At 42.2% G+C, this 20,905-nt stretch overlaps 2 protein-coding genes across 3 annotated transcripts in view; both read right to left on the bottom strand.

Moving 5' to 3' along the window:
• The window catches only part of LOC111582934 (zinc transporter ZIP11-like), a 23,389-nt gene extending 13,769 nt beyond the window's left edge, over positions 1-9,620 (bottom strand). Inside the window, 2 exon segments of the mRNA XM_023291821.3 lie at positions 1,588-1,658; positions 9,614-9,620. Of these exon segments, the coding sequence (XP_023147589.1) occupies positions 1,588-1,658; positions 9,614-9,620 (78 nt within the window).
• The window catches only part of LOC129349608 (uncharacterized), a 25,020-nt gene extending 4,375 nt beyond the window's left edge, over positions 1-20,645 (bottom strand). The window contains exons 1-3 of one of the 2 annotated variants that reach the window (XM_055013442.1): positions 6,399-20,645; positions 5,747-6,294; positions 1,589-1,658 (exon numbers count right to left, since the gene is read on the bottom strand). In XM_055013442.1, coding sequence (XP_054869417.1) covers positions 18,473-19,570 — 1,098 coding nt within the window. In that variant the 5' untranslated portion in view covers positions 19,571-20,645 and the 3' untranslated portion in view covers positions 1,589-1,658; positions 5,747-6,294; positions 6,399-18,472. Of the gene's footprint in view, positions 1-1,588; positions 1,659-5,746 lie in introns of both variants that reach the window. The other variant, XM_055013406.1, reaches the window with a different exon arrangement.
• Between the last annotated feature and the right edge of the window lie 260 nt (positions 20,646-20,905).

Genomic DNA, 20,905 nt, shown 5'->3' on the forward strand with positions numbered 1-20,905 from the left:
TTTGCTTATTTTAAAGGGTAGTTATTGCGTTGGTCTAGACAGGTGAACATCTTCATCATCCTCCAGATTGGTCACCTCTGCTTCACCATTCAGAAGTCTAGCAGACAAATGGTCTGTTTCACCTTGGTACCTGGTACTCTCTATCTGAGCGGTCACAATCAGTCAATTTTAACTGCATCTTTTTCAACTGTAGGAATGATTATGATGTAGCACACAACACTTTGGAGATCTTTAAAGTCTAGATGATTCAAAACCTCTTATGGTTTTAGGCTGTGTACAAAAAAAGCATAAGATAAATAGGATAAACAGCCAAAACCTTTGACACATAGCATGACACTATGACTATGGATTATGCTAGCGGCAACAAATGTTGCCATGCTTACGTTTACTCTTCTTATGATCAAAAGATGCATGCAGGCATAAAATTCTCATTATATATCAGTAGTAGACCCTTTTAAAACTGTATGTACAAAATATCTCAGTCATATCTGTAAATTAAGGTATTTAAATAAATTATTCTTGTACAAGTTTGAGGCAGACATCTCCTTCCATCAGTGCAGGCAGGAAGTAAAGAGGCCTAATCATGTGACCATTCACACTAGTTACATGACATTGATGCAATTTAGAGGAAACAACCTATTCTTTGATTTTAAAACTTGCATTAGCTGTCCAAAGCCAAAACAACACTTTTAGAGAATAAAGATTAAAAGAAAAATGAGCAGCAACAATTGTTGCCAGCGGGATTACACGGGTGCACATTCTTGCACATTTGAAGTATTACTTTTTGTGACTAATAATTCCTTTATAACATTTGCTGCCCCTTTGACTTAACACTGCTGCTTATTTGTTTTGTAATATTTATTACCTTCTGAATGGCAACACTTAAATTTACATACCACTGTTTACTGTTATGCGCTAAAACACCAAGTCAAATACATTGTATATGAAAACCTACTGTCAATAAAACTTTTCTGAATCTGAGTCTGACTTCACTTCATCGTTTTGCTTGCTAACAGCGCAATTTTCACCAGTGGACTAGACTAGTTTTGTGTTCAACTACAATAACCTACCTTGTATTATAAAAGCACTTTGAGTATAATTAATCTATGCCTTCTTCTGAAATTCCCATTCTGTTGTGTCAAATGCATCCATACAGAATGCACAATTTGCTGCTGAAAAGTCTGTAAGGGTATTCCACATGTACTTACAGTTCCATCATGTCACCACTAGATGTCAGCAGCATGCAACATAGTCTAGGTATAGGCACAGATGGACTGACCATATTCTCACAGTAACCTTAACCCAATAAACCAATCACAACCATCTTAAAACTGAACACAAACCTAACCATTTCAACTTCATATCTAAATTTAACAATCTCAAGTTTTATACTTGCGAGATACCACTTGAATCCATAATTATGTCTCCAGCTAGAACATTATATAAAAGATTTCACCATAGTCAATACTAAAATCGATAGACAAACCTGTCAGTCTTCATTCCTCACTTGTAAGTTTGGAGCAAGATGTTTTGGATAAACCAAGACGTGTTTGGTATGTACGCTTCCTTGCCTTGACATCAGTCTTACCTGGCACTCTCAAAGGTAGCAGACGAAGTCTTTCCTATGGCTCCAAAACCAACCCCTACAGCCAAGCCCTCTGCAGAGAAAAACACACAGTTGTGAGTTTATGTGGTTCTGCCTGTCTGTTACATCATAAAAAAGAACATTTTAAGAGAGAGAGGATGAAAGAAGACATTGTTGGCAAACTGTAGACAATAGCACAATAAGTGAACAAATCAATGTGGGTTGAAACACATACTGAGAATGAAAAACACTAGGCTTGTCTTTTCAGACGAACACTGTGAACTACTCACAGCAAAGGTCTGTGGGGGTTTCCAGGCCAAAGCACACACTGGATTCTTTTATTTGTCTAAAGTCAGGTTGCTACCGATGAAACCTGCTCTACACCCATAAGGCACAACATGAGAACCACTGACAGGTGCAGTGAATAACATTGATTATCTAGTTACTATGGCACCTGTCAAGAGATGGGATGTTAGACAGTCAATGAGCAGTCAGTTCTTGAAGTTGATGTGTTAGAAGCAGGAAAACTGAGCAGCGTATGGATCTGAGACACTTTGACAAGGGCTAAATTGTAATGGCTAGACGGCTTGGTCAGAACATCTCTAAAACAGCAGGTCTTCTGGTGTTTTCCCAGTATGCAGTGGTTCCTACATACTAAAATGGTCTAAAGAAAGATAGCAGTTGATGGTGTGGTTTTTCAATGTTCTGCTGGGTATTGTTAGGTCCTGGCACTATTACATGTACTACCCACTTACACACTACCTCAGATCACACACCTTTTCAAGGCAGCAGTATTCCCTGATTTCAGTGATCTCTTTCAGTCGAATAACGTGCTCTGCCTTACTTCAACAACTGTACAGGAACAGTTTGAACAACATGACAGATATGATAGAAATGACACCTTGAAGAGTTCAAGGTTTTGACTCTGCCTTTAAATTCCCCAGATATCAATCCTATCTAGCATCTCTGGTGAAAAAACAAGTCTGATCCATGGATGCCAAACCTCACAGCATCCAGGATTTAAAAGATCTGCTGCCAACATCTTCGTTTGATAGGACACAGGACACCTTCAGACTTCTGTAGAGTCCAGGCCTCGATGAGTCAGAGCTGTTTTGGAGGTATGAGAGGAATTTACACAATAATAGAAGGGTGGTTTTAATGATGTGGCTCATCAGTTTATGTGCACAGGCAGCCCTTGTGGAATGTAGACGGTAGAATGAAACATATTTGCTGAACTTCTGATCTATCATTGACTGTAAATACAAGAAATTACATTGTGCGTTTACTGTGAGATTCTGGGAATTGTCCGCTTGAGATTCTACAGTTATTGTACACTTTGAGATACCTCTGTTTCTGCAACTGCAGAGTTACAAGAGCAAAGCGGTACTATGAGGGATTTCTACCACTGTAACCGCTGTATCTAGAGGCTGTCTTTCTTCTTTCTTTGCATACTCTGCACAGCCTGAGCAGCATCTCTCTCCTCTGATGTCCCATTTGTCTCATTCGTTATGCCTGTCACATACACTTAAAGTACTCAACGTTCGAACTGAAACTGAAAAGGTCACAGAGTGCAAAGTATCTATGAGTGTATTTCTATGTTTGAGAGGTTTGTGTGTTTGCGTGTATGTGAAGCCAGATCTACAGGCTGTTTTGCATTTTATACCATAAGATCAGAGATCCATTCTTACGCCTACTTCAAACACTGACAGGCAGTCACGTCCTGTCATGCCATTAACATCTAGGTTATTACAATGCTAAAACATGCTAATTCTCTGTTTCCTTGTTTTTCACGGCTAGCATGAAAAACAAGATAAGAGCAAGCATCAAACAGTAAGTTGTGCCCCCAAGTTGTTTGCAAACGATTTAACATCGTAATTAAATCTGTTGTGTCCAGGGGATGGATGGAGTTTATTGAAGTCTTCTTGGGCTCACATGGGAAATCATTTAAAATATAAACTTGATATTCGGTCTAGTGAAACTGGAAACTGCAGAGCGACAGAAGAACCAACAATATCTCCTGTGTTCTCCTTCAATGAGTCGACTCTTCTTGTGCTTTCAGACCAAAGAACTACAGACTCTTCACAACCTGCTCAAACTCTTGGTACAGGACCTCACCACATGGGTCAAGAAGGTTTCTGTCTCATTTCTACTCTGAAGCTCACCTTCTCCTGATCAAACTGCTGACAAATGTTTCTGCTGCTCTAAAGTCTGGTCTCCAGAACTTCCTAAAAACTCTCAAAGTCTCTTCTGCTGCAGGTTGTTTTGTAGAACTGTTCCAGAAAACCTCACTAAACCACATGGAGGGGCCTCAAGATAGTCGTCCAAATGAAAACGTACAAAAACCAAACTAGCACAACCCAAACTCTCCTGCAGCCTACCAGAGAACCTCTGAGAACAGAGAATCAGGACAGGAACTCTTACCATCTGGACAACCAATGCTGGTTCACAAACAAGAATACAGAATGTGTCTGACCAAAAACCTCTAAAGACTCACTACAGCCAAGATAAAGACACAACTCAGCTGTACCAAACCCACTAATCACTGCACACATTACCACCATGTGCCAACTGTGGCTAAAGAACCACATTTACCAAGACAACTATCCAGTACAAAGGCCTAAAACACACCAAGAAACACATTAAAGACGATTTTACTGCTGGAAGGTGCAAGCCAATGCCTAAAGAACAAATTAAAGCAATGGAGCCAAACCCGGCTCAGTGGTGAAGGGAAGCAGAGAAAATGTTTGACTGCAGCTAAATAAAGCAGGAAGATACTGAGCTGCTCAGGTGTTCCTAATAACACCAAGCAGCCACCTGGACAGCCAATAGGAACACAGCTTACTGGACGTCCAGAGGGCTGGGTTAGTGAAGTAAATTTAGTTTAAAGTTGAAGCAGCAAGTTAACAAAGAAAGTTGAAAACCACCTTCTGATACCTGAAATCTCTGAGTTTTCACACAAAGAACACCTGAACATGTCAAACTGGTTTCATATTAGAACCATCATTGTAAAAACGTCATAGTCTGGTGTGTTGCTCAAAAAACATTACGACCCGGCCGTCTAGGGTCGCCGAGGAGCAACATAAAAACAGGACAAACGCTGGTTTCCAGGGGGTTAGGCGGGTATTTATTTGAAAGAGGAAGTTTACAACAACACATGTGAGCAGAGAAATCACAAAGTCTGTCTTTAGTTCAACTGAAAATATTAGTTTTTGTCTTTTGTATTGACCAAACTTTTTAGGAAGTAGATGAAGAATAATTAAAGCTCTCATGTACAAGTCCAACTTGTTTTGGATCTTTGTGGAGAGTTTAATCTTAGAGTTTGTAAAGCTGCTGAGTTTTTAGAGTCACATGGATTGTTTTGACATTTAATAACGGAGTCCTGAAATAAAATTACAGTTGTGGATTTCCTTCATATAGTCTGTACTAAACAAGTAACAGCAGCATATATCTCAAACGTCATTATGAGGAGTCTGGATTGAGGTTTCTCACTTGATAATGATCAAAATATGAAATTTAGGTTGATTTAAAGGAATATTCCACCTTAAATCTTTGAATGTTGACCTAAAAGGTTGGTTGCAGGAAGTATTCCACCTACAAGGTCCTCACGCATCCACCTTAAAGGAACATTCCACCAAAAATCCTTCGACATGCACCTAAAATGCTGGTTTAACCGAGTATTCCATCCAAAATCCTAGACCAAAAAATCTTGGTATAAAGGAGTATTCCACCTTCAATGTAGACCTAAAGGATGGTTTGGAGTAATGTTCTACTCTAAAATATTCTAACGTAGACCTAAAAGGTTTATCTGATGGTATATTCTACACAACATCCTGGAACATTTACCTAAAAGGTTGGTTTAATGGTATATTCCCAGAAAAACCCTTGAACATTGGGCTTAATGGTATATTCCACCCAAAATACTTGTACATATACCAAGAAGTCAGTTTAAAGGAAATGTAGACCTAAAAGGATTGTTTAAAGGAATATTTGAACTATTATTTTCATTATTTAATAATCTGTTATCAGTCAGAACCCTGGCAAACTTATTTTCATCAGTTTTTTTAGTGGAAGTCACAAATAAAGGAGCTCTTGGTTTTTCCTGGTGTTACCGAGTCAAAAGCTGCTGTTTCAACACAGACATGTTCACATGCATCCACAAACCTCTCTGCACTCAAACACCCACAGACAGGCGGCCGGCTGGGCCGAGGCTCGGCGGCGTCCTCAGACCCACGAGTCGGGGAGACGGTGAACTTGTTGGTCCAGTTTGAAGGCCTCCGTGTGGTCCAGTAGAAGTCCACGTAGTCGGTGTTGGCTTTGAACCACAGCGACTGGCCGCCATCAGGTGGACCGGCTCGTCCTCGTAGGACTCCTCCTGTAGCCTTGAGGGGACCACAGGAACACTCAGTAGCTGTTGAAGTTCTTCCTGTCAGGCTTGTGGTGGAACGGCTCTGAAGAATCTTGTATTTGTCTTATCTGGAACAATCTAACAGCCTAAATTGTTAACAGCGGTGTAAAGAAGCAAACACACAGGCATAGATTAGGACTCAAACTAGATTTATTTTAGAAAACAAATCAGCTTAGAGGCATTTGTTCACACGTGGCTGAATAGGAGGCCATCCAATCAGATTCGAGGTCTTCACTCTGTAGGTTGGTTGTTTGGTGAGACTCTTGGACCTCCATCAGCTGACGTGGATGTTTGATGGTCTTCTCTAGTGCCAGATGATTCATCCATGAATTCAGCAGCTACAGACCGAAATGAAGCTCATGCTGCCGTTATTAAATTCCTGTTCCAGATCAAATGTTCAGAACTCACCTTGAATGCAGCCGTCTGCTGTCTGTCTGTTTTTCTCATTGTAGTCTTCAATAAAGTCTTTTTCCTCATGTAAGGATGTGGTGAGACTCTTTCTCAGTCTCTGCAGACACCCCTCATTGTGCATCTCCAGAGAAGAAACAGAAAAACTGCTCACTGCTTCAGCATCACAAACGCTCTCCAGCATTGAGAGTGTTTTAGGAATTAATTCATTGTGTTGTGAACTTTGAAGGAGCAGAAACTTTACAGCTGTCAAAGATATGAGCTCCAATTCTGGATGTTTTAGGAAATGAACTTCATCAAATGAACACTTGATTTTTGCTGATAACTCTCATTAAATTACTGAAGAAATTTAACATAAAAACCTGTAAACTCTCAGGCAGCTTTTGTTAAAGTTTGTCTATAATTCTATCGTCATGTTCTGGAACCAGGACTCTGCAGAAGTTCCTTCAATCAGATACTTGTGTGTTTCTATTTAAGGCCTCAGGTTTGAATGTACAGCAGAGGATTAGAAAGGAGTGATTTTAATATTTAAATCAGTCCAGTAAATGTTTGGCGTGAAAATTATTCAAATTTTGATTTAGATAGATTTGTGTCAAATAATATTGTAGTCTCACTTAAATATATCCAAATGAGTTCAGCATATTTATATTTTATAGAATATTTAATTTCTTAATCTCAATACTGTAGGGTCTGACCCTAAATATTATAATGATCAATCATTATAATAATTAATTAATAATTAATAATAATAAAGAATAATAATATAATAATTATAATAATAATATAATAATTAATAATCAGTTAAACTTAAATATCACTGCACAATCTTAACCTGAACATTCATATTATTGAGGTAAATTTACATAAATCATGATATTCTAGAGTCTTAACTGAAATATTTCTAACATGAATCTTTTTGTATTGTGCTGATAAACAACAATAACCCAACTTTCAGATAATATTTGTTGTCTGTGATTGTGAGACTTAATTCCTCCACATTCTGGAACTGGACTGCATTTCCCAAAATGGAAACATGGACAGAATTTAACACTCATCTATCCACGGCAACGCTAACGTTTCTGCTTCTTACCAAAGTTCACAACACAAGTAAAGATTTTAATATAAAACTTCAGGGATGACTGCTAACCATAAGTATTCTGATCAATACTTCATGATCAATATCAGGATAGATGTTACAACTCCAGCTGTTCCATTAGACTGCAGTTATTCACAGAGAAATTAAAACATCACATTCTTCATAAAAACCAGATGGGACTTTTATTGAATAAAGTGTTGGTGAATAAACAGTCTAAAAAGTGCAAAGCAGCTCTGTTGGAGCCAAAATATGGTTACTTTGTTTTGATTGTTGATAGTGTCGGTATGACTGTGTGGGTGTGGCTTTAGGAGCCACGGGGTTGCCCACTGTTGGGAGTGGACTGCATATATGATGGCTAATGAATGAATGAATGCAGGTGTGCAGTTTGGTAAGGGAAGCCGAACAGTTTTCGACCGTGCTCAAACGCCGTGTCAAGCAGGTGAATGTTTTCAGGTTGTATAATATTGGTTTACTGGAAACTTAATGTTGACTGAATGATAACTTACCTGCAGTACCGTAAATGAATGAAACATCAGTAAAACGAGCAGAGACACTGTTTTAATTTGAAGCCGCACGCGTCAGACTGGAGGACACTAACTGCCACCTCAGTGACTACAGGTAAAGTCACTACAAAAAGTCGAAAACTGGCTTATTGTTGAGAACATGAACTATTAAGTTTAAAACCAGGAAGAGGATCAACGTTGGACGTTTCAGGCTCCAGAAACTGCCGATCGCTGAGGACATCGCTGGATTTATTGTCCTACAGAGCAACTGCTGATCGCTGAGGACAGCGTTGGATCGGAGCAATTCGGAGCCGCGTTGTGTAGTGGTATGTGAGGACGACGCTGCTCGGCCTGCTGTTTACTTCAGATAAGCGCCCGCACGCATCGTTTGGATGACGGTAAGCGCTGGTTTGGACACGGACAGTCGGCACATACAGCGTATGGACAACAGGTATGTTGCGCTACCAACACAATACATGGCCATAATTAACTATAAACAATTGTGTGCACACACAGGGCCGTTTTCCTGAAATAAAAGGAAAGAGACAAATCCAATGCATTGGTATCGAACTGAACTCGAACTGAAATAATTGTGACTTGTTCTATTTGTGAACTGAGGTGTGTATTATATGGGTGAAGGTATTTGTGATTCAAACTTGAAACAAAAAAAGTCTGGTGTAACTGATCCAATGAAAGGTGGTGTTTATTATATTTAATTTGAGGGTATTGTGTGACGATGAAGTCAGAAAATGTACAGAGTGAAACAAATGATCAAGCTTTGTTGGTTGAAGCCACAGCTGAAACACAGTCCACGCAAGCGACAAATAACGGTGGAAAGGAAACACAAGTCCTTAAAAAACGCACAATCAAACTAACCCCGAAGGCCTTAATGGAAAAGCTGACCACACTACAAGAGGTTCGAGCCTCCAAACTAAATAAGGCAAGTAACTTGCAAAAGGTAATGCGCGAGTTAATGGAAGACGGAGGATGTGAAACAGAGGTGCGATGCTCCTTTCAGAAATATTTGCATGTATGCAAGGAAGCTAGAGAGGCACGAGTCTCTTTTACCGTTATTACCTCCGGAGGAAAAGGACAAACACGGAGTATGGTTTCAAGCAAAGATGCTCAGTATTGATAAATTTATTGATGACATGGAAAAATGGATGAAATGTGCAGATGGCCGGGAACCTGTGGAAACCGTGAATGAGGAGGACGTGGAATATGAAATTAATACCCATGACAGCATTTCTAATGTGGGCAGTAAAAGGTCTACTGGGAAAAGTCATACAAAATCGTCATCCAGCACATCTAGCAGATCCTCAACGTCATCAGCACGCTTACAGGCGGAGGCAGAGAGAGCTGCACTTGCTATACGTGCTGCAGCCTTAAGGGAGAGGCACGCACTGGAGGAACAGGAAGAAATGCTGCGAAAGAAAAAGGAAATGCTGGAACTTGACACACAGCTGGCTGCTGCTGAGGCTAAGGTAGCAGTACTAAACCCCCCCAGTCACCAAGCTCCATCAACCACACACTCGGATGGAATGGACTCATATTATAGAACAGGAACAAGGCCAAAGAAACCTTCAGGCACACTCAATCCTCATGCCAAGGATTACCAGCCATCCCTATCACAACCACCTGAATCACAACCATCCATTCAGCAACCACCCATTCAGCAACCACCCATTCAACAACCACCTTGGCAAGAACAACAATACCAACAGCATGTATATTGGGATACAGAACAGGACAATAAATTGAAACAATACAGAAAACCCTTGAGCAAACTTCCTGTGGACCCTCCTGAGCAGTCAACCAATCCAACCAATATTTGTATTCAAAACAATGATGAAACAACTGTATGCAACTTACTACAAAGAAAAAATGAAATAACAGCATTGCTAGTGGAGCAACAAACTTCTCATCTGCTGCCTCCGAGAGAGATTCCATATTTTGATGGAGATCCTCTCCAATATAGAACTTTTGTCCAAGCATTTGCACATTGTGTAGAGCGTAACACGAGCAACAGAGGTGATTGTTTGTACTTCCTCGGTAAATACACCAGGGGTCAGCCCAGAGACTTAGTACGTAGCTGTCAACACATGCCACCTGACAGAGGTTATGAAATGGCAAAGAATCTGTTGGAACAACATTTTGGTGATGAATACAAGATCACTGCAGCCTACATGGAAAAGGTGCTCAGCTGGCCACTAGTGAAGGCGGAGGATTTAAAATCTCTTCAAGCTTATGCTCTGTTTCTGCGTGAATGTTGCAACGCCATGGAACATGTACAATACATGGGAGAGCTAAATATGCCAGGAAACATGAAAGCATTGATCTCAAAGCTTCCATACAAGCTAAGAGAAAAATGGAGAGCCTCTGTTTGTTAAGTCATTGAAGAATACAATCGTAGGCCACAATTTACAGACATCGTCACATTCATTGAACGTCAGGTCAAAATCATTTCCGATCCTGTCTTTGGAGACATTCAAACCACACCAGCAAATACAGGAAGTAAATCTGTGAATAAATTAAGGTCAAACCCACAAAGCAAACCCAGATTCAAAGGAGACAGCTTTGCAACTGTTACCACCATTGAAACACCAATAGTGGAAGATCTAGGAAGGTTTAAGCAAAGCAAGGCATCTGCTCACACTCCTAACTCTTGTATATGCTGTTTTAAAGGTCACACATTGGACCAATGCCCACAGTTTGACAACAAAGCACACCGGGAATAGATTGCTTTTATAAGAACAAAAGGAATCTGTTTTGGCTGCCTTCACTTTGGACACCTAAGCAAAGACTGCGAGAAGCGCTTGACTTGCATAAAGTGCAACCAAAACCATCCCAGTGTTCTGCACATTAATCAAAAGGAGAAAGCACGCAGCACAGATACCAACCAACAAAGGAAACCATCAGGAAGCAATGCACTAGTCTCTTTAAAACCATGTGGACAAACAGGGGCCGGCAACAGTGATGGGATTTTGTCAATCTTGCCTGTACAGGTGAAATCTAGCAAGGGAGGCAAAATAATCCAAACTTATGCTTTTCTGGATCAAGGCAGTACCAACACATTTTGTTCAGAAAATCTCATGCGAAAGCTGAACCTTACTGGAAGGAAAGCTCAAATTAGCCTGTTAACCATGGGAGCAAAAACATCAGTATCCAGTTACATGCTTACGGACCTGGAGATCTCAAGCCTCACTGGAAAGCAGTTTTATGACCTGCCCATGGTTTACACCCAGAAGAGGATGCCAGTGAGCACAAATAACATCATAAAAGAAGAGGAATTGGCCAATTGGCCATATTTGAAAGGTGCTGTAATTCCTCACATTCAAGCAGAAGTAGAGTTGTTGATTGGAACCAATGCTTCTAAACTGCTTGAACCATGGGAGGTAATTAACTGTCGTGGCAATGGGCCATATGCCATTAAGACCCTATTGGGATGGGTTATTAATGGTCCCCTTTCAGTACACAGAGAGGAACAATGCAAGAGTGGCTACCCTGTTGCTTCTGTCAATAGAATCTCCATTACGAACTTGGAGCAGTTGCTGATGAATCAGTACAAACGTGATTTTAATGAACTGTCATCAGAAGACAAAGAGGAAATGTCAAGGGATGACATGAAGTTCTCGGAAATCATGAAGGATTCATGCAAGATCCAAAATGGTCATTAAACCTTGGAACTTCCCTTTAAACATAAAGACATCTCTCTGCCAAACAATCAATGTGTTGCTAGGCAACTTATTCTTGGATTGAAAAGAAGGTTTATGAGAGATGAGAAGTTCCATCGAGAATACACCAACTTTCTCAACGATGTAATCAGTAAGGGATATGCTGAGCGTGTACCTGAACAAGAGCTGGAAAAGTCTGATGGTAAGGTGTGGTACATTCCGCACCATGGAGTGTACCATCCCAAAAAAGGAACTCTGCATGTTGTTTTTGATTGTGGAGCAGAGTATAAAGGGAAATCCCTCAATAAGGAGCTTCTACAAGGCCCTTACCTCACCAGCTCTTTGTTAGGAGTCCTTATCCGATTCAAACAAGAACCTGTGGCCCTGATGACTGATGTTCAAGCAATGTTCCATCAAGTCAATGTGGCACAGAAAGATCGTGACTTCCTTCGGTTCTTGTGGTGGCCTGAGGGCGATGCATCTCAGGAACTGGTAGAATATAGGATGACTGTGCATCTGTTCGGGGCGGTGTCTTCTCCTAGCTGTGCTTGTTATGCCCTCTGAAAGGCAGCAGAAGACAACCAAAACAGCTTCCCTACTGATGTAATTGACACAGTCAAGAGGAACTTCTACATGGATGACTGTCTTAAAAGTTTGCCATTAGAAGATGAGGCTGTTGAAATGGTCAAGGACTTAACAACTATTTGTCAAAAAGGAGGCTTCCATTTGACAAAATGGGTGAGTAACAACCGTAAGGTGCTGCTATCTATTCCAGAAGAGGACAGGGCAAAGAATCTCCAGGAATTAAATCTGGACAGAGACCAACTGCCAGTAGAGAGAGCCCTTGGACTACACTGGTGTGTTGAAACGGACACCTTTCATTTCAAGCTGTCACTCAAAGAACGGTCTCCTACTCAACGTGGTATTTTATCTGTGGTCAGCTCAATCTATGATCCTTTGGGATTTCTTGCACCACTCACACTTCCCGCCAAGCTCATACTGCAAGATCTGTGTAGGAGGAGCTACGGATGGGATGATCCAATCCACCCAACTCTACAACAGCAGTGGACAAAGTGGTTAAGAGAACTGGAAAGGGTGGTGGTATTCAAAGTTGAAAGATGTATTAAGCCAGCAGATTTTGGGATATCCATGTGTGGGCAGTTACACCACTTCTCTGATGCTAGCGAAAAGGGCTATGGCAAGGTGAAATATCTTAAAATATGGAACAACAGCAACCGTTGTCATATCTCTTTCATGCTAGGCAAGGCCAGGGTTGCCCCACTCAAGCAAGTGACGATTCCTCGCTTAGAGCTCACTGCTGCCGTGCTTGCTGTTCATTTGGACACAATGCTTAAAACAGAAATACAGGTTCACCTTAAAAAATCCTGTTTCTGGACCGATAGCACTTCAGTTTTGAAATATATCAGGAATGAAGACAAGAGATTCCACACCTTTGTGGCAAACAGGATTTCAATCATCAGAAGGTCAACTGATGTTTCACAATGGAGGTATGTTCATACCACCCAGAATCCTGCGGACAAAGCCTCAAGAGGAGTAAAAGTGGATGACTTGCTGACCAATAGAACATGGATTGAGGGCCCTGAGTTTCTGTTGAACCCAGAGGAACAATGGCCATCTATTAGCTTGGAGTACGACATTACTGCTAATGACCCTGAGGTCAAAAAGGAGCTCACCACCAATGCAGTAATTGTAAATACACCAAGTCCCACACATCAACTGATCACATACTTCTCCGACTGGAAGCGGTTGAAGAGGTCAGTTGCTTGGATCCTGAAAATAAGGAAGACTCTATTGGAAATGAGTCAACAATGAAAGGATATGGGTCATGAAGATGCAGGTAAAGTGGAACAGGATATGCAACGCATTAAAGCGAAATTAAAAAATCAGAGTTTGACTCCAGACGACCTATCAAAAGCAGAAACGGCAATCATTCGCTTCACGCAGCAAGAAAGGTTCCATGAGGAACTTCCTGTGCTGTCCTCTGGAAAGGGTGAAGTGAAGAAGGAGAGTTCCATCTACAAGCTAGACCCCATCCTGGAGGATGGCTTAATTCGAGTAGGAGGGAGATTGAATAGAGCAGCAATGTCTGCGGAATCTAAGCATCCCGTCATCCTCACAAAAGACCTCCATGTATCCAATTTGCTACTCAAGCACATCCACGAGCAGGTGGGCCATGGTGGAAGAAACCATGTTCTCTCAAGGTTGCGGAGAAAGTATTGGATCACTAGTGCCAATGCAGCACACGTAAAATCCTGTCTGACTGTGTCTTCTGCAGGCACCATAGAGGGAAGTTGGGTGAGCAGAAGATGTCAGACTTGCCTCTAGAGCGCATTGTTCCTGATCTTCCTCCATTTACCAACGTTGGAGTTGATTATTTTGGTCCAATTGAGATCAAAAGGGGCCAATCCATTGAAAAACGCTATGGAGTCATTTTTACCTGTATGGCATGTAGAGCAGTCCATTTGGAGGTTGCCTACTCATTGGATACAGACTCCTGTATAAATGCTCTACGCAGGTTTGTTTGTCGACGGGGACCAGTCTCTCATGTACGATCCGATAATGGAACCAACTTTGTCGGTGCTGAAAGAGAGTTGAGGGAAGCTCTTGCTGCTTTAAATCACAGCAAAATACAGTCAGCGTTCCTGGAGGAAGGAATGAAGTGGAGCTTTAACCCACCAGCAGCCTCTCATCACGGAGGTGTATGGGAGCGAATCATAAGGATGGTTAAACGTATACTTACCTCAGTCTTACACCAGCAAACCTTGAATGAGGAGGGTTCATACAGTACTGTGTGAAGTTGAAGCCATCCTGAATGACCGCCCCATAACAAAACTGTCAGGAGATCCCAACGTTCTGGAAGCTCTCACTCCCAATCATATTCTCACCATGAAAGGAAAGCCAATCCTACCACCCGGCTTGTTCGAGAAGTCTGACCTTTACCTCAAAAGGAGGTGGAGACGAGTTCAGTACATCTCAGACCTTTTCTGGAAACGCTGGTTGAGAGAATACTTACCTTTGCTACAGGAGCGGCAGAGGTGGAGCAAGAAGAGACGGAGTCTTGTCCCAGTAGACGTGCTTATCGCAGACTCTACAGCGCCACATGGTTCTTGGCTGCTTGGAAGAGTCCTGGAAACCTATCCGGATAGGAAAGGATTGGTGCGTTCTGCAAGAGTAAAGACTAAAACTAGCACACTGGACAGGGCAGTAACCCAACTTTGTTTGCTTCAAGAAGCTGCAACCAAAACAGTTTAATATATACAAGACTGTGTTTATGAATTATTGGCTCCATTATGAATGTAATTTATGTTGAATTGTTCATGCCTCCTGCATTCTCAATTAGGGGCCGGTGTGTTGGAGCCAAAACATGGTTACTTTGTTTTGATTGTTGATAGTGTCGGTATGACTGTGTGGGTGTGGCTTTAGGAGCCACGGGGTTGCCCACTGTTGGGAGTGGACTGCATATATGATGGCTAATGAATGAATGAATGCAGGTGTGCAGTTTGGAGAGGGAAGCCGAACAGTTTTCGACCGTGCTCAAACGCCGTGTCAAGCAGGTGAATGTTGTCAGGTTGTATAATATTGGTTTATTGGAAACTTAATGTTGACTGAATGATAACTTACCTGCAGTGCCGTAAATGAATGAAACATCAGTAAAACGAGCAGAGACACTGTTTTAATTTGAAGCCGCACGCGTCAGACTGGAGGACACTAACTGCCACCTCAGTGACTACAGGTAAAGTCACTACAAGCTCCATTAAATCAGGAGATGTGAGACGCACTAGGAGACACGGCGAGAGTCTCCAAGCAATACAGTCTGTATCTCCCCCTCTCTCACCATCAGGACAAACGCTGTAGGTGAGCTGTCTCTCGCAGATTTTCACAACAGACTGATCTACCACATTGATGTTCTTTGGATCAGAGAGGTGATCTTGTGTGAACTGCTGTATGCGCGCTCTCTCTCTTTGTGATTTCAGATCGTCTGCTAGCATCCCATGTGGTCAGCGTGATAATCCATCCGCATCTCCGTTCTGCCTTCCTGGGCGATAGAGGAGTTTGAAGGAGAATGTGGACAGCGCTGCTAGCCACCTACAGCTGGTCGCGTCAAGTTTGGCCGAGGTCTGGATGTAAGTTAGCGGAAGACTGCCTCGAAGGTTTGCTGGCAAGCTGGCGTCCAGCGCCCTCCAAAGGGTTCTTTTGGGTCATGGTATTTGTTTGTTTGCTGTCTTATGCCTGCTAGTTTCGCTTTTGATTTCTTGTGGAAAGGTGGGTAGCCGGAGGTTAAGTTGTGAAGAGGCTTTACAGTGCTGGAGTAGCCCTTAACGAACCTCCTATAGTACCCAGCAAAACTGAGGAAGGATTTCAGCTCCCATAGGGTCTGGTGGACAGGCCATGTCTTAAGAGCTGAAATCTTCTCAGGGTCTGTCTCAACGCCATTTCTGGAGACTACATGACCCAGATAGCGGACTGACGTCTGGAAGAAGGCACACTTTTCTGGGGATAACTTCAACCCAAACTCTTTGAGATGAGTTAGAACTCTCATGAGTCTTTCTTCGTGCTCCTCAAGGGTTCTGGAGAATACGAGCACATCATCAAGGAAGACCAACGCATCTTTCAAATGCATATCCCCCATGCACCGTTCCATTAATCTTTGGAACGTACTGGGGGCATTCGTCACACCTTGAGGCATTCTATTAATTCTATTACTCCCAGAATCCGAGTGGACACACGAAGGCCGTCTTTGGTTTGTCTGCCTCTTCAACCTCGATCTGGTAGTACCCTGACTTTAGGTAGAGGACTGAGAACCACCGAGAACCACTGAGGGCTGAGAATGCGTCCTCCAGCTTTGGAAGGTTGTATGCATCTTTTATAGTCTGGAAGTTTAGGCGCCTATAATCGATGCACAACCGAACTTGGCCGTTCTTTTTCCGGACTACCACTATGCGTGATGCAAATGGCGACTCTGACTCTCTGATAACTCCCGCATCAAGAAACTCTTTAATGTGCCTTCGGACAGCTTCAATGTCCTGTGGGTGGATTGGTCGAGCACGTATTTTGAAGGGACTTTCATCTGAGAGTTTTATGTGATGTCTTACCTTATCTGTCCAACCAAAATCCAGGTCATGATGTGCAAACACATCAGCCATGTTGTTGAGCTGCTGAGTGATGTGCTGCCTCCATTCGAGTGGGACCGAGGAATCACCGAAATTGAAATTTAAGGTGGGCTCTTGGGATGACTGGGTCTCTGGAGGTCTCTGGAGGAATTGTGATTGCTTGGCTATACTGTGCTCCTTTAATAGGATGGTCTGATAAGCACTAACCTCTGCAATCGTGCACTTAGCAGGAATGACAATGTCATGATCAGATTCATTGCTTATGACGACTGGCAGCTTATGAGGCCGTAGCTGAGGGAAATCAACTAGACCAGCTTTTACTAGCAGGCCACCTGGCAAGGGGGATGACGATGGGTACTCAATGACGACGGATTTCTCATCCTGAAGACCACTGACAAGAGCAACTCCCTCCACCACTACCGTTTCACCGGCTGGAATGACTTGAGGCGTCTTGCCTTGCATCTTCACTACCCCCGGTGGTCGTTGCTTGCTTCTTCCGCCTCAGCTCAATGACCTTGAAAACTACTTTGTAGCCATGTGGGAGGGGCTGGTGATCGGTTAAATCAGTCTCTGAGTAAATGTCAAACAGTACATCTATGGTGTTTGTGCCTATGAGCATGAGGGATTGTGAAGTGTCAGGGACAACCAAGGCAAGTGTGTTTATATCTATTGGAGCTCCTATGAAGTCTTTTGGAAAGGTTATGGTCATTTCTATATAGCCAAAGTAAGGTACCAGCTGCCCATTTGCACCTTCCACTTCTAAGAGGTCATGAAGTGGCTTAATCTTCTGCTCTGAAAGGTGCTCCTTGTAAAATGACTTAGGTACGGTGGTAACTTGTGAGCCTGAGTAAAGGAGGCAGTGGACCTCTTCACCTCTCACAGTCACTTGAGCTTTACTCTTATTGCCAATCAACCGGGTGGGGAGTTGGAAAGGTTGGTTCTGCTTTGAATGCTATAGGCTGGAACATGTTTGAGTTTTGATACTCTTTGCTGGTGTATTGACTTTGTTCATCTTAACAGGAGTTTTGTCTTCATGGTTTACGTCGGAGGGACGCTGTTGACTCTCCTCAGCCCCTGTCTGTCCCACAACAGGAACTGCTAGCCGTTTAAAGGTAAGTTTGAACCATTTTGTGCTTCCCACTGGTGCTGTTTTTCCTCCAACTGCTTCTTCTTTTCTGCCACTAAGTTGGGGTTTGCAGGGACGGTGCAGCAGGGGGCGATGTGCCCATTTTCACTGCAGTTAAAACAATAGCAGGGCTTGGGTTTGTATGTCCGTTTCTTTTTGTCTTTGCATGTCTGTATCATTGGGCTTTGACATCCTGCTCTGTGGCTTAGCTGCAGATCCCTTGCTGCTAGCCCCTTTTGTATTTTTCTGTGACATGAATGTAGTTAGTTGGCTTTGCGGACTTGCCACTTGCTTTCACAGATCCTCTATAGCACTGATACTACTCCCACCCTTCTCCTCTGGTTCACAAACATATGCATCATGGAACTGCACCTGAGCTCTTTACTTTGTGATGCCAATATGTTTTTTCATGCGACTAGATTTTTCTTGCTGTCGATCTTCTTCGGAGCGAATCATCAGCAAGAGGTCTGAGAATTGCAGTGGGCTGCTCTTCTTTTGCTCCAGTTGCAGGGCGCTGAGCATGGTGTTATCCCAACACCCCCTTCAGAACTGCTTAATAAGATGTTTGTCTACTTCTTTATGTGTAACTCCCCGCCTTTCTGTGGCTCGGTTTAAGGCTAACTGGAGCCGATGAAGGTAAGTGGATGGTTTCTCCCCTGAGTCTTGGAGGATGTTCAGGAATTGAGCGAAAAGCTCCTTCCCATCTTCCACAGTACCAAAGGCTGAGTCTAGGAGCTGTAGGTAGGCTGCAGGTGGTGACTCAGGCCGTAAGCCCTTGACTACATCAGCTGCTGGTGGGAGCAAGCTCTCATGGATTTTTCTGGATATTTGCAGGAGGGGCATGCTGGGATCATTCTGGAGCAACTCAATGTATGTGCGCCATGTGTCATAATCAGTCTCATGATTAGGTCTGGGAGTCTTGCCGGAGAAGGAGCGGAGTCTCACCTGGGACTGGATGTGTGGGACAACGTCTTGCCTCCGTACAATATGCTCGACCACGACCTTCTGGATGTCAGGTGGGTTCAAGTCACTTACTGAAAGGGACGGTGCTCTCGTTCCATTAGTGAGGGAAACGTGGTCGGTGGCACCATTGTTGCTTGGTGTGACATCTGAAATTGAGGTGTGAGATTGCTGCTCTTTATGAGCAGGTGGGGACAAGACAGTAGTCTCAACATCTGCGGGGGAGGATTCCTCAGTTGTGTGCTGCATGGCTTCAACATCTTCCCCAATCTGAGACATCATTTCTTTCAACACCTCACCATAGTCTTTGCCACTCATCTTAGCTAATTGCTTGAGTTCAGCTAAGTATGTCTTAGTAACATTACTTCCAACCTTGGTAGCGTACATGCTACCGAGTGTCTTGACTTCATAGACAACGGTAGAGTCACCTTGTGCTGTGCATGTGTACGGTAAGTAAGGTTCTAAACCTTCTAAGGCTGAACCGTTAGAATATTCAACGATCAGGTTTTGAAGAAACTCGGACTGTGAATCATCAACCAAAAGGATTCTCTCGATTTTACCATACCGTTTTAGAAAGTCAAGCACTTGTTCATCTTGTTCAGCCATCTGCGTTATCCCACTGACAATAACTGCGTTTAGAATTTTGACACCAGACTTTTGTATGAAATCCATACTGGTCATTACTTCAATACTGATGCTCAAATCAAATGGCTCCTGGCTGGCTCGCCACTTCTGTAACCCACTTTAGGGATATAAAAGTGAATTACAGTGTAATAATTACTTGGACTATTTATAATACCTGGACCAGAAACAGAAGACACTAAATTCGGAAGGAGCCACTGTACTGAGCAACAATAATGAGGCAATCGCAGGGGTAATAGTTGAGTAGCCACTCGTATAATTTTTAACAGTGGATAAAACAATTTGTCTGATTTGTACAGAATACAAAATAATGACACAAACAGTAAGACAATAAGAAAAACTCAGTGTGCACACTTGAAACAAAAAAATGTCCATTGGGGCCCTTAAGTAAAATAGAAGTTGTTGCAGGTTTTCCTGTTGTAGGATTATTGCAAGTTCACCTGATTCCAGAGGTCTTTGTAGTGTAATGTAAATGTATAATGTGTGTGTGAATGAGTGGGTACGTGGATATCTTCTTGGTGCTGATCTTTCTTCAGGGTAGTTGGCTCGCCATCTGTTACAGCAGGAAGTTTGTCCTGAACCTCAGACTCTTCAGTCCTCCAAAAAAACCTGACCTGTAGACAGGTCACACAATTTACATTCAACACCGTCTTTTCTCAGATGCATCATCAGGGATATCAAATGTCAAAAGATGCACACCATTACATCTAATTCTGACATGAATCTTCATTTCTATTCAAATCTTAAATCTCTGTCTCAGTTGTACAACATTCAGTCTTAAGTGTATCATTTATGAGGACTAAACATGGAAGTGCTCACACATTTACCTGTTCATATGAACAGTGTTTCAATAATACTTATGGTAAGTAACCATTAACATTCAAAATGTCATTAATCATAACCATATCAGAACCATGTGCAAAAAAACATAACAGTACACATCTTGAGTTAGACACAGAGGTATTAAAGAAGTGTGCTTAAATTACTCTTACACTATAGGCCTATTCATGTGAGAGAACTGCACCAAAAATTACCCTCTAGTTACTCTAAACTCAGCTGAAATAACATAAATATTTTCAATAAATCATATAGTACAAAATAACATATTGTTTTACATTCATCACAACATACCAAATTACTCTCTCCTCCCTTTAAATTGGCATTAGGAAAATAAAACACTTCCCCTTTAATTACATACACATCAGCATAAAATAATAAACACAATGTGCATATGTCCAGAAGTATTGCACCATTATTCACTTCAGTTCACTATCATAACCGTAATATCACTGCTACCTTCTTTCAACACTTGCGAAAACAAGAGGAAAATAGCACCAGAGCAGCTAAAAAGGCACATTTCTCACCGTTGCTCTC

Source organism: Amphiprion ocellaris, chromosome 1 (assembly GCF_022539595.1).
Source record: "Amphiprion ocellaris isolate individual 3 ecotype Okinawa chromosome 1, ASM2253959v1, whole genome shotgun sequence".
Classification (NCBI taxonomy): domain Eukaryota; kingdom Metazoa; phylum Chordata; class Actinopteri; family Pomacentridae; genus Amphiprion; species Amphiprion ocellaris.